The 14,842-nt window shown below is 38.5% G+C and overlaps 1 protein-coding gene across 2 annotated transcripts in view; it reads right to left on the bottom strand.

Moving 5' to 3' along the window:
• Nucleotides 1–14,842, bottom strand: part of CCDC146 (coiled-coil domain containing 146) — a 203,549-nt gene that overhangs the window by 60,927 nt on the left and 127,780 nt on the right. The window contains exons 3-4 of one of the 2 annotated variants that reach the window (XM_053608541.1): nt 14,239–14,321; nt 11,936–12,145 (exon numbers count right to left, since the gene is read on the bottom strand). In XM_053608541.1, the coding sequence (XP_053464516.1) occupies nt 11,936–12,145; nt 14,239–14,321 (293 nt within the window). Of the gene's footprint in view, nt 1–11,935; nt 12,146–14,238; nt 14,322–14,842 lie in introns of those variants that run through there. The other variant, XM_053608540.1, reaches the window with a different exon arrangement.

Consider the following 14,842-nt stretch of genomic DNA (forward strand, 5'->3'; position numbering starts at 1 on the left):
CTAAAACTGATTGAAGCTATCTATGACAAACCCACAGCCAATATTTTACTGAATGGAGTAAAACTCAAAGCTTTTCCTCTTAGAACTGGAACCACACAAGGTTGTCCTCTGTCACCTTTACTATTCAACATAGTGCTGGAAGTTCTAGCCAATACAATTAGGCAAGACAAGGAAATCAAGGGAATCCAAATGGGAGCAGAGGAGGTCAAACTCTCCCTCTTTGCTGACGACATGATCTTATACTTAGAGAACCCCGAACACTCAACCACAAGACTCCTAGAAGTCATCAAAAAATACAGTAATATTTCAGGATATAAAATCAATGTCCACAAGTCAGTAGCCTTTGTGTACACCAATAACAGTCAAGATGAGAAGCTAATTAAGGACACAACTCCCTTCACCATAGTTTCAAAGAAAATGAAATACCTAGGAATATACCTAACGAAGGAGGTGAAGGACCTCTATAAAGAAAACTATGAAATCCTCAGAAAGAAAATAGCAGAGGATATTAACAAATGGAAGAACATACCATGCTCATGGATGGGAAGAATCAACATTGTTAAAATGTCTATACTTCCCAAAGCAATCTACCTATTCAATGCCATTCCTATCAAAATACCAATATCGTACTTTCAAGATTTGGAAAAAATGATTCTGCATTTTGTATGGAACCGGAAAAAACCCCGTATAGCTAAGGCAGTTCTCTGTAACAAAAATAAAGCTGGGGGCATCAGCATACCAGATTTTAGTCTGTACTACAAAGCCATAGTGCTCAAGACAGCATGGTACTGGCACAAAAACAGAGACATAGACACTTGGAATCGAATTGAAAACCAAGAAATGAAACTAACATTTTACAACCACCTAATCTTTGATAAACCAAACAAGAACTTACCTTGGGGGAAAAACTCCCTATTCAATAAATGGTGTTGGGAGAACTGGATGTCTACATGTGAAGACTGAAACTGGACCCACACCTTTCCCCACTCACAAAAATTGATTCAAGATGGATAAAGGACTTAAATTTAAGGCATGAAACAATAAAAATCCTCCAAGAAAGCATAGGAAAAACACTGGAAGATATTGGCCTGAGGAAAGACTTCATGAAGAAGACTGCCATGGCAATTGCAACAACAACAAAAATAAACAAATGGGACTTCATTAAACTGAAAAGCTTCTGTACAGCTAAGGAGACAATAACCAAAGCAAAGAGACAACCTACACCATGGGAAAGGATATTTGCATATTTTCAATCAGACAAAAGCTTGATAACTAGGATCTATAGAGAACTCAAATTAATCCACATGAAAAAAGCCAACAATCCCATATATCAATGGGCAAGAGACATGAATAGAACTTTCTCTAAAGATGACAGACGAATGGCTAACAAACACATGAAAAAATGTTCATCATCTCTATATATTAGAGAAATGCAAATCAAAACAACCCTGAGATATCATCTAACCCCAGTGAGAATGGCCCACATCACAAAATCTCAAAACTGCAGATGCTGGCGTGGATGTGGAGAGAAGGGAACACTTTTACACTGCTGGTGGGACTGCAAACTAGTACAACCTTTCTGGAAGGAAGTATGGAGAAACCTCAAAGCACTCAAGCTAGACCTCCCATTTGATCCTGCAATCCCATTACTGGGCATCTACCCAGAAGGAAAAAAATCCTTTTATCATAAGGACACTTGTACTAGACTGTTTATTGCAGCTCAATTTACAATCGCCAAAATGTGGAAACAGCCTAAATGCCCACCAACCCAGGAATGGATTAACAAGCTGTGGTATATGTATACCATGGAATACTATTCAGCCATTAAAAAAAATGGAGACTTTACATCCTTCGTATTAACCTGGATGGACGTGGAAGACATTATTCTTAGTAAAGCATCACAAGAATGGAGAAGCATGAATCCTATGTACTCAATTTTGATATGAGGAGAATTAATGACAATTATGGTTATGGGGGGGGAACAGAAAGAGGGAAGGAGGGAGGGGGGTGGGGCCTTGGTGTGTGTCACACTTTATGGGGTCAAGACATGATTGCAAGAGGGACTTTACCTAACAATTGCAATCAGTGTAACCTGGCTTATTGTACCCTCAATGAATCTCCAACAATAAAAAAAAAAAAAAAAAGAAAATCTGATAAATATTTCCGAAGTTCTAGACTACTCTATAAACTGTAAGAAAATAAAAATAAAATAAAATAAAATATAATAAAGTAAAATAGAATTTTGATTAATATGTTAAGAAAGCTAATGGTTACAATAGATAGAATACAAGAATAGATGGGCAGTGTAAGCAGAGACATAGAAATTCTAAGAAAGAATAAAAAAGCAATGCTAAAGATCAAAAACACTGTAACAGAAATGAAGAATGCCTTTTTTTTTTCCTTCTGAGACAGATTCTCAACCAGTCGCTGTGGGCATCATAGCTCACAGCAACCTCAAACTCTTGGGCTCAAGAGATCCTCTTGCCTCAGCCTCCTAAGGAGCCAGGGCTATAGGTGTCTTAGTAGTAGAATAGAAATGGCTGAGGAAAGAATTTATGAGCTTGAGGATATTTCAGTCAAAACTTCTAAAACTGAAAAGCAAAAATAAGAAACACTAGAACTTCCCCTCCCTCAAATCTCTCTAGAACAGAATATCCAAGAACTGTAGGACAATTACAAAAGGCATAAATATCAGAAAGAAAGTGAGAAAGGGACAGAAGAAATATTTGAAGTAATAGTGACTGAGAATTTCCCTCAAATAGTGTCAGACACCAAACTACAGATCCAGGAAGCTCAGAGAACACTGAGTAGGATACACGGCCCAAAAAGCTACACCTTGACATGTAACATAGAAATTTCAGAAAATCAAAGATAAAAAAAAATCCTGGAAGACGCTAGAGGGAAAACACACCTGCCTACAGAGGTAAGTATCATTCCGTATCATTACAGAATGAAGAAGGGGTCAATTCTCTAAGAACAGAATAATCCTTAATGGGTACACACCTAACTACAGAGCATCAAAATACACGAAGCAAAACCTAATGGAACTGCAAGGAGAAGTAGCTGAATCCATTATTATAGTCGGAGGCTTCAACACCCCCCCCCCCATCAAAAACGAACAGATCCAGTGGTAGAAGATCAGTAAGAACACAGTCAAACTCAACAACACCATCCATCAAGGGATGTAATTGACCTCCCAGGAAAGACACGCCAGAAAGTTTTGTGAAAGCCAGACATCATTGAAAGTAAATAGGAAAGGAAAGGAAAATATTAGGAAGTACAGACAGTGAATGGAAACATACGGTTTTGTTCACTTGTTGATGAGAAAAACATTTGTGAAAACCCCGTTTGTGCCTTGGTGTGTGTCACACTTTATAGGGGCAAGACATGATTGCAAGAGGGACTTTGCCTAACAATTGCAGTCAGTGTAACCTGGCTTATTGTACCCTCAATGAATCCCCAACAATTAAAAAAAAAAAACCATTTGTGTTATATTTTTATTTTAACTGATAGGCTGAGATGACATGATGTTAAAGTGAGATTTTGGAAATTGCTTCAAATAGAGTTACCCTCAAAGTTCTAAATAAAATAATGACTTGGATGCAATAGCTTGTTTATTTTCTTCTTCAAATAACCTTATTCTGAACTCTGTTTTATCCACCGGACTTCCTGAAGAAGCCTAAGAGAAATATTTTTCATTTTTCTTGCTGTTCTTCATTTAATGGCTATTAAGGCCCAAAGAAGTCATAAGATTTTCCAAGTGTGATCAACACAAACTTTAAAATATAGAAATATTTACCTATAAAATAATACCGAGAATACATGGAATATTATGTCCTCTGGGTATATCAAATAAGCAGATCTCACTAGCCAGTAGATTTGAAATTAAAGGTGCAGGCACATCAGTATTATTATTTATTAAATTTTATTTGCAATAATGTAGATTAAAGTTAGTGTAATAAATTTGTGTCCCATTGAATTTGATATAGGTCAGTTGTCCAGACCATAAATTGAAACTGACTTTTTCAGAGCTTTAAATATTTATGTCTTTGGATTTATTGCTTGCCTAAGTTGGAGATATTTTACTTCCTAGGTGTCGATCCCACACCTTGAGCATGCTGCCACCAGGGGGAGGTAGTGTGCTGCCACCTTTTGGTTATAAAGGCAACTTGAGTGTTTCTGAGTTTCAAAATGGTGACTCGAAGCTCCTCTAAAAGACAGGATGGATGTGTTACTTAGTTCAATGTAAGCATTTCACATTGTAAATCAAAGCAGTACATTGAACCCCATAAATGCATCAATGTACAAAGTTATGATTTAATAAATAATAATAATAAAAACACGACTTATGGCATTTTCTTTAAATAAATGGGCTTTTAACAAATACACAATAACTTATTCTTTAGGATGTTTAAAACCTTTCAATCATGCATTTTTTCTCAATACTGATTGACTTATTTCCTGTAAAACTGTATTTTTCTATTTATAAAGATCACGACCCTCCCCTAACACATAGCATGTTTGATAGTTTTTATTTTTTTTGTATCTTGAAAATATGGGTGGTGCCCATAGCTCAGTGGGTAGGGCATGGGCCAAATACACCCAGGCTGGCAGGTTCAAAGCCAGCCGTGGCCAGGTAAACAGCAATGACAACTGCAACAAAAAAATAGCAGGGCATCATGGCAAGCGCCTGTAGTCTCAGCTACTTGGGAGACCAAGGCAAGAGAATTGCTTAAGCCCAAGAGTTGGAGGTTGCTGTGAGCTGTGATGCTGTAGTGCTGTGATGCTTAGTGCTAAACCTAACCCTAACCCTAACCCATAGCACTCTACCAAGGGTGACATAATGAGACTCTGTCTCAAAAAATAAAAAGTGAAAGTATGGTTGAATCCATTTTTACCTAACATTTAATTAAAATGTTTGCCTGGGAGGGAGTGGGGGTTCACAGTGTGTGACACCTCTCTTGGAGGCAGGACTTTACGTAACCTAAATGCAATCAGTGTAACCTGGTTCTCTGTACCTTCAATGAATACTTAATTATTAAATGTTTTCCCAAGTTTCCATAAAGACTTCATAATTAATAATTTAATAGCTATATTCATGGCTTCCCATTCAGTGGACCTACCATTATAAAATAACCCTAAATATTATTATTTGTTATTCATTGTACCCGCCGTATGTCAGGTGCTTCACATGAATCGCATCTGAACTTGACCTCCTTGGTAAGTAGGTATTGTTATTTTTCTTGTACAAGTGGAGAAACCGAGAAGACAGTCACTCAGTCAAGACTAAACTGACATTCAAACTCAGCTCTATCTGACTATGGAGCTCTTCAGTATCAAATTGTCTCTGGAAAGCATTATTATTTAAAGATTCCACTGTTTTTTAGAATTTACTCACTGCCACTTTTTCACTTTTATAAATTCTGATGTCATAAACATCTTCAAGTATTCTTTTTTCCCTTTTGGACTATCATTTTTTGAATGGTATTACTGAGGCAAGAACTTTTTGTGTTATGTGCCTCTTGGTATATTAACATGTTAACTCCTAACTTTAAAAAATTATTTCAGGCACACCGGTTACATATACTGAGGCTGGGCCAGCTAAACAACAATGACAAGTGCAATAAAAAATACCCGGGCACTGTGGTGGGTGCCCGTAGTCCCAGCTACTTGGGAGGCTGAGGCATGAGGATTGCTTAAGCCCAAGAATTTGAGGTTGCTGTGATGCCACAGCACTCTACTGAGGGTGACATAGTGAGACTCTGTCTCAAAAAGTATATATATTATTTTAATATATTTAGGGGGTACGAATATTTTTTGTTACCTGGATAAACTGTATGGTGGTGAAGTCAGGGTGTTTAGTGTATCCATCACTTGAATAATGTACACGGTACCCAACAGGTAATTTTTCATCCTGCACCCCCTGACCACTGAGTCACCACTGCCTATTATACCACTCTGTATGATTATGCATACCCATCATTTAGCTCCAACTTATAAGTGAGAAGATGCAGTATTTGTTTTTCCATTCCTAAGATAGTTCACTTAGAATAAGGCTTCCAGTTCCATCCAAGTTGCTGCAAAAGATGCTGTTTCATTCTTTTCTGTGGCTGAGTAGTACTCCATGGCATGTCTGTGTATACATACACACACCATTTTCTTTATCCACTCATCAGATGATGGGCACTGAGGCTGATTCCATATGTTTGCCATTGTGAGTTTGCTGTGATAAACATATGAGTGCATGTGTCATCTTTATAAAATGACTCCTTTTTCTTTTGGGTAAATCCCCAACAGTGGGATTGCTGGATCAAATGGTACATCTACTTCTAGTTCTTATGGTATCTCCATACTATTTTCCATAGAGGTTTTACCAAATTTACATTCCCTTTAGGAGCGTATAAGCATTGCCTTTTTACAGCATCTGTACCAACATCCACTGGTTTTTGACTTTTTAACATTACCCATTCTGACAGGGGTCAGGTGGTACATAGGATATCTTTGTAATTTTAATTTGCATTTCCCTGATGACTGATGATGTTGAGAATTTCTTTTTTCATATGCTTGTTGGCCATTTGTACTTCCTCTTTTGAAAAATTTTCATGTCTTTTGCTCACTTGTTATTTATTTATTTATTTTTTTTACAGTTTTTGGCCAGGGCTGGGTTTGAACCTGCCATTTCCAGCATATGGGATTGGTGCACTACTCCTTTGAGCCACAGGCGCCGCCTTTTGCCCACTTTTTAATGAGATATTTTTTCTTGCTGATTTGAGTTCCTTCTGGATTCTGTATATTAGTCCTTTGTAGGATGTATAGTTTGTGAACATTTCCCCCCATTCTGTAGGTTGTCTATTTTTCCTGTGGATTATTTCTTTTGCTTTGAAGACATTTTTTAGTTTAATTAGGTCCTATTTATTTATTTATTTATTTATTGTTACATTTACTTTTGAGGTCATAGTCAAATTCTTTGCCCAGGCCAATGTCCAGAAGTTTTTCCTAGGTTTCTTCTAGGCTTTTTATGGTTTCAGGGCTTATATTTAAGTCTTTAATCTATCTTCATTAGTTCCTAACCTTTTCTACTCACATTCAACTTTAAACTTGACACTGTTCTTCTTTCTAGGGGAGCTTCAATGTCAAACTCCTTTTCATTTGCTTCCTTTCTGCATCACAATAGCCCTCACTAAAACCATGTCATCAAAGGCTTTGGGTTTTATGGGTGTGTGGGTGAAGAGACTAGCAGGAAGACTTCACGTGCTGCCATGTGTGAGAGGCATCGTTCACCATGAAGTGAGGAACCAGCGTGAGTGTAAGACAGTGGGTTTCTGAACCAATCTGATGACCATTTGTGTGTAGGAGCTTTCCAGAGTTAGAACAAGCTGCTGTGAGAAGGCTGAGAGCTCCTTGTCCCTGGAAATGTTTAAACACAGACTGAATGATCGGGCCTGAGAACCACCTCTAGAATAAATAGTTCTTAAATTCTAATGTGGTGTCAGGATCATACCAGAGGCTTATAAAAAATTCAAACATCATTTTGGGCAGAAATCTACTTTTGGGGTTGAATCTACTTTTTTTTTTTTTTTTTGCAGTTTTTTTGGGTGGAACTGGGTTTGAACCCACCAACTCCGGCATATGGGGCCAGCGCCCCACCCCTTCGAGCCACAGATGCTACCCCTTGAATCTACTTTTTAAATGGCATCTCAGGTGTGTATCTTTCAGTTATCTGAGGATTATACTCTGAGAAACCTGTTCTAAACTCATTCTGTTAGATATTGCTTACCACGAGGGACAAGAAAGATTTTTTTTTAAATCTCAGATTAATGTAAGAGTACAAGCAATTAGGTTACAAAGGTTGCATTTGTCAGGTAGTGTGTCCCGCTCCCAGGAGTTGTGCCATATACCCTTACAATGGGCACATTAACTGGGAGCACACCAATCCCCTTCCTTCTCTACCTCCCCTCCTTCCCCATTTTGAATTGAACTGAGATTTTCTTTTATGTGGGCATGTATTTAGATCATCTGTCAGCTTCATATGAGTATTAAATACATTGGATACTTGCCTTTCCATTTTTAAAGTTAAAAAGGTTAAATCTGAATTCCAGCTGTGTTTCCTTACTACTAACCTTTTGTACCTGCAGGCCCCTCTCTCAAATTCTAATTCCAGACATATTGCTAAAATCATCCCTCTTTCCCTTTCTTACCAGCTCTGTTGTTCCTTGGTTTCAACCTTGCTATCATGACTGGACAAAGAATGGAAAGCAACTAATAAACTCCCAAGAGCAACAACAAGGACCACAGGACCAGCTATGGGAGAATAAATAGTCACTAAGGTCAGGGTCATTTCAGGACAGCCCTGCACGTGTGCAGCCTGAGTGCCCCTCCCCTCTGTTCACATTGCAAAAGGCAGTGCTAATTGACTATGGCCTTGTTTCTCAACTGGCCAAGACTTGTCAAAATAGGTAAAATTTAGCATGAGAGACACATAGCATCTATCCAAAAATTAGGAATTACTAGAAAGCTGGAAAGCCCAAAAAGGTAACAATGGTAACAAAGTCAAAGCAAGGAAAAGGTTAAAGAGAATTCTGGAAAATCTTTTCAGAGAAAAGATAATTTAGAAAGATAATGACTTCCTCTTTGTTTTCAAAATAAGTATGTTCTTAATAGTTTTTATGTAATATTTCATTATTTATTTATTTATAAAGTATTTATTTAACTTATTTAAATAGGTTATGCATTCTTTCCTGAACTGTGTATTTATTAAAAGGTCATCAATGAACAAAATCCAAAACCTGAAACTGCTGTAATGATCTAATTATTGACTAACCATATAATTATACTTACCATTAACATTTATTAAAGGGTTTATATTACATGAAAACATCAGAAAAGTCCATACAATTACAGAGTAAAATCCTTTCTCTAGAATGTATTTGCACAAGATGTTCTTCTTAGTAGTTGCCTATGATTCAGAAGTTCCTAAAGATATTGGGGTGAATGGGTGCTAGTTATTTGGGCTTCGATGATCCAGAGACACTGAATGAGACTTTGTTGTGCTGGGCTGACAAATATCATCTGTATATTTGGATGAATAGCTTTTTCTTATTGGCTTGGTTTCTTTATTTTGTGTGGGGACGGAAATATCTACTTTTTCTCCTGGGGGTGGGGTGGGGTGGGTGTTGAGGGAATTTGTTCCTGTACCATGGACAGTGTTGTGTCACCTAATAACAAGGATATATTCTGAGAGATGTGTCAGTATACGATTTTGTCACTGGGTCAATATCAGAGTTGGCTTACACAGACCTAGATGGTACAGTCTACTACGCACTTAGGCCATATGGTACAAGTAGTAGTAACTGTACTAAATACTATAGGCAATTGTAACACAATGGTAAGTTCTTATATATCTAAACATAGGGAAGGCAGAGTAAAAATATGGTATAAAAGATAAAAATGGTGCACCCGTATAGGGCACTTACCATGAATGGAGCTTGTAGGACTAGAATTGCTCTGGGTGTCAGTGAGTGAGTGGTGAGTGAATGGGAAGGGCCTAGGAGGACGTTTACTGTGCACTGCTCTAGACTTTATAAATGCTATACCCTTAGGCTACACTATATTTATTAAAATTTTTTCCTTTTTTGATAATAAATTACTTTAGCTTACTGTAACTTTTCAACTTTACAAACTTAATTTTTTTAACTTTCTGAATCTTTTGTAATAACCCTTAGCTTAGGAGGCAGGGGGTGGGGCCTTGGTGTGTGCCACACCTTCTGGGGGCAAGACATGATTGCAAGAGGGACTTTACCTAACAAATGCAATCAGTGTAACCTGGCTTATTGTACCCTCAATGAATCCCCAACAATAAAAAAAAAATAATAAAAAAAACCACACTTTGTACAGCTATAGAAATATATTTTCTTTCTTTGTATCCTTATTCTGTAAGTTTTTGTTTTAATTATCTTTTACTTTTTGAACTTTTTTTATTAAAAACTAATACATAAATACACACATTAGCCTAGGCCTACACAGGTCAGGATCATCACCATCTACTACCTTTATATCTTGTCCCATGGGAAGGTTTCAGGGGCAGTATCACACACAGAGCTGTCACCTGCTATGAAAACAGTACCTTCTTCTGGAATACCTTCTGAAGGACCTGTTTTATAGTCAACATTTTTTAATAAGCAGAAGGAGTACTTTTATAATGATAAAAAATACATATTGGAAATACTAGGCAATAGGAAATTTTCAGTTCCGATATCATCTTATGGGACCACCATCACATATGCAGTCTGTCATTGATTGAAATATCACTAAGCAGTGTATGACTATAATACTATATACATTAAGTCAATGAAACATATAGCCTACAATTCTTTCATGGTATTTCGTTTGGCGTCACTATTATTTTCATGAAAGTGCACCTATTAATTCGCTAGCTGGTAATATTTGAGAATACAAGGAAATCTGCTCAAGCTAAAAAATCACACATTAAAAATTCAAAAAGAATACCCACTAAACATTTCTGCAAATGTGCATTTTGAATGTTCTTGTTCATTGTAAGTCACTGGGCACATCCCCTCCCTGTCTCAGTGAACAATTTGCCTGTCTATACCTAAAAGGCAACAGTTCTGGGATTTGTTTTTTTTCTTGGCAGGAATACTTGGAAATTTTAAACAATTTAAATATCAACTGACTTATGTTCCTCTTACCCTTTCATGGAAATGTCAAGCATTCTCATATTCACTACTAATGAACAACCACCAATTGTTTTAATTTCATTATTTTCTCAACTGAAAGTGCTTACAGAGCTCAGAAATAGCTGGGCTTTCTTTTTATAGACCTTGCTGGTGAGCCTGAAGTTTAGATTAAAAAACTAAAAAATTCAATTTTTTCTCCCTGAATAGAATTCCCTCGGCTAAATTGGCCTTCTTTATCCACCCCGCAATTAAAAAAATAATAGGTCCCAGAGAGAGGATTCAAAACCAAAGGCTTGCAAGGTCTTTGTGAGGTCACTCAAGTCATTTGCTTATTTCTAGGCAGGACTGAATTACACATATTTGCACTGTCAGAAATCCACCTCCTCTTAAAAAATAGCCAGCGAAAGTTCTGCCACCTTAAATGGTAACAAATTCTAGGAGAGATGGTTTGGCTTTCTCTCCTATACCCAGGCACACAGCACACTGCACACAAAACCTCAACTGTAATCATTTCCAAATTCAATCTAAATAGTGTGACTTGCTGAATAAACTCTTCCGCTGACTTGCTGCTCCAAGGGAGGAATGGTGGAGGAGATTTTGGAAATAACATTTGTCCTTTTAGCAATGAAGATCTGCTTTAGTTCCCTAAATGGTACAATCTAGATGTACATAAACGTGTCTCCCAAAAGAACACAGCTTTTTTCCTCCAGCCTGAGGAGTAGTTTAGTAACAGGAGAGGCAGGTTGACTATGTGGTCCTGTTGTCACTGTATTAGGAGAGTGGGGTGAGCCAGTGACCCTCAGCTCACGGAGGCAGATTTGGAAAGCATGCGTGGGGCGAAATCCTCGCCATGTGGACTTGTGATCTGGCACTGCCGCGGTCGCAGGGTGAGGGCACAGTCAGGGCAGGAGAGGGCAGGAGAGTGCCACGCCCTTGTTTTATGAAGTGTGCCCTTGGGCTGCAGCTGCCCCTGATTTATGGCTTTCCTGACACTCAAAAAACATGGCAGGGATCTCTGCCAGCTGAGCATCTTTTCTAGCAATTGTATAATCTTATTCAGGGACGGTCCATTCTAGGACACCTAGGGAAGAACTAGCCTTGTAATCACTGTCACCTTGCCAGCTCATACTCCCTGTACCCAAAATGACTTCCTAATTTAGGCTGATGTTCCTAATTTACTTGTGTGGAAGCAGCTTTGGTGGTCATCTGTCTCAGGGAACGCGAGGGCAGTGTGGACTTACCTATTCAGTCTGTACTGGTTGTGGTACTCTCTTTCTTTCACTGCATTGTATTCGTTTTGATACTTGAGGAGTTGTTCTCTCATTTTGGAGACCTCTGTGGAGAATGCTTCTGGAAATTTATCAGCTTGCTGCAGGTGAATTCGCTGCTCTTGTATTTGCTTAGTGAAACGTTTGGCATTCTGTAGCAGCTGGACCTCGGACTCCTGTGTGCTGGGTTATACAGAATAGAGATCCGCGTAATGAGAAGTGTACACCTTAATACCCTTAGCGTCTCCCGTGGGGGTCTAGTGAGGACAGCTGCACCCCATTCCTGGGTTCAATTCAACTCAGTAGATTTTTGTGCCAAGTACAGTTGGCCCTCCCTATCCATGGGTTCCACATCCCTGGATTCAAACAACCACAGACTGAAACTATTTTAAAAATATTCATCTGTACTGAACATGTACAGACTTTTTTCTTGTCAAATATCCTTTAGACAATATAGCATAAGAACTATTATTGACATAAATTTAAATTAGCTATTATAAGTAATCAAGAGATTATTTAAAGTGTACAGGAGGATGTGCATAAGTTACATGCAAATATAATACCATTTTATATTAGCAACTTGAGCATCTGTGGATTTGATATCTTGCTGGAAACAATCCTCCATGGACACTGAGGGGCAAGGTATTATATAGCACCTAACTTATCCCTGTGCTATGCTAGATGCTAGAGGTAAATAAGCTCAGCTCTTGGCCTCAAGATGTTCAAAATTTACCTAAGAAGGGACATAAACAGGTGGCTGGAATCCCAGGTGACAAGAAATACCACTGGTGTCTAGATCAAGACAGTTGGAGGTGACAAAGGAAAGATTAAATTCAATGAGAATGTGATACGTGCACTTGACTTTGAAAAATGATCATGATTTTGTAGGAGGGAGTAAATGATATGATGATACCACAAATAATTTCCATTAATGAAAGCTGAGGTTATTCTCTTACAGTTCCACCTACTTGAATGTTAAGATGCTTTGTAAATCTAAAGTTACCCAATTTCCTCAATATGTCGGTCTTCAACTATTGGAATGGTAAGTGTTGGCCCAGGCCACAGTGCCTGTCTTCCCACAAAAAGAGAAGGACAAGGTGGTTAGGGTTCCAGTCAGAACACAATTGGCAATCTACCCAAATGTACTTGAAATTACAGTGTTAACAGAGGGCATTTAAAAGTTCTTCTAAAGTGGTTTCTAAGGAAAGCTCATTCAGTTTCAGTTCAGTATTTCCATCCTGGCTGCAGTTCCAGAAGGATGGGCCCACTTCGTCATGCTGTGGGAGTGGGAGAGAATAGTGAGTATTTGCTACGGTGAGAGAGGGAACTAAGGGGTCAAGAAGAGGTAAAATGTGGGTAGCAGAAGGAAGTAACTGTTCTGCAACACAACTGGAAGCAGGAAGAAATGATGCTTAGCCTGGGTCCTGCATTACTGTTCACCACTGTGGCCCAGGGAGCTGAGTTGTGGGCCAGGGGAGGAGAAAGTCAGGTCAGAGCACCCTGCAAAATTCCACTGGTCTCTAAATAAGAGCTGTCCAGAGAGTGAGAAACACCACCGTATTTCTTGTATATACAAAGAGGCTTGGGGGGAAGCCCTGATCTCTGCATGAAGTTTTCTCCCAGTTAAGTGCAATGTAAAATGCATTGAAAAGATTACTCTAGAGCCAGGCGTCCTCAAACTTTTTAAACAGGGTCCCAATTCATTGTCCCTCAGACCGTTGGAGGGCCGGACTATAGTTTAAAAAAAAAAAAAAACTATGAGCAAATTCTTATGCACACTGCACATATCTTATTTTGAAGTAAAAAAACAAAATGGGAACAAATACAATCACACTGCCTCATGTGGCCCATGGGCTGCAGTTTGAGGACCCCTGCAACCTTCCATTTAAGCCTCAAAATCCTTGAGTTCTCCCTAGGAGAAAGTCTTAACCAGCGACGGGTGGAACTTGTTTACAAACATCCCAGTTTCCTCACCTTCAGTGAGAGTTCTGATGTCTGTTGTCCACAGACACTCGGAGGACCTTCTATGAGACTGAGCCCCAGCCACCCATAGTGTAATTTTGCCAATTAACACAGCCTCAGCGGGACTCCTCCCTTCCCAGTCACATGTCCCCACTCTCTCATGAGACTTTTTGGTATCACTTCTCAAACTACTTGAACTCAGCTTCTTGTCTTGGGATCCGCTTTGGAGGTGGGAAATGCAAACATTGTGGTCTTATCACAGGTTAGAAATTTAAAGTTGATAAAACGTGTCTTCACGCTGACACACAGCATACCTCATCACGGTATCATGCAGCAAGGTATACTTGGCTTTTAACTCTGCCATTCTGGTTCCAGGAATTTTCCCCATAGCGTGCAACTAGCAAAGAGAACATAGGTCACTATTAGTCATCACCCTCTTTAGGCTTAAGCAGGACATAAAGAGGATATATGTTATAAATCTTCCAGTTAAACATTAGAGAGGACACAAAGGAGGCAGTGTGGTACATCAGAAAGGTGCTGGGTGTTTGGAGAAGAGTTCTAGCTCTATTCTGCTGTCAGTAAATTGTGTTCTTAGGCAAGACTTTTCACTTCCTTAGCCTGTGATTTCTTCATCTGAAATTGAGGAAATGGAGTTAAATGCTCCTAATTCTAAAAAATACATATTAAGATTTAGCAAATAATCCAAATAGTGTATGGTTACTAGGATGGCTATTTATAAATTGTGAAAATGAATAATTATTGCGCACTTATAATGGGGAAGTGTTACTCATCAGTTATTTCATTCTCATAAATGTTTTATGATGTAGAGATTATTATTGCCATTTGAGACGAAAGTTTAGAAAAGTGACTTGCTTGATGTTAGAGAGCTAGTTAAAAGCAGAGTCAGAATTTAAACTC

This window comes from Nycticebus coucang, chromosome 11, assembly GCF_027406575.1.
Source record: "Nycticebus coucang isolate mNycCou1 chromosome 11, mNycCou1.pri, whole genome shotgun sequence".
Lineage (NCBI taxonomy): Eukaryota > Metazoa > Chordata > Mammalia > Primates > Lorisidae > Nycticebus > Nycticebus coucang.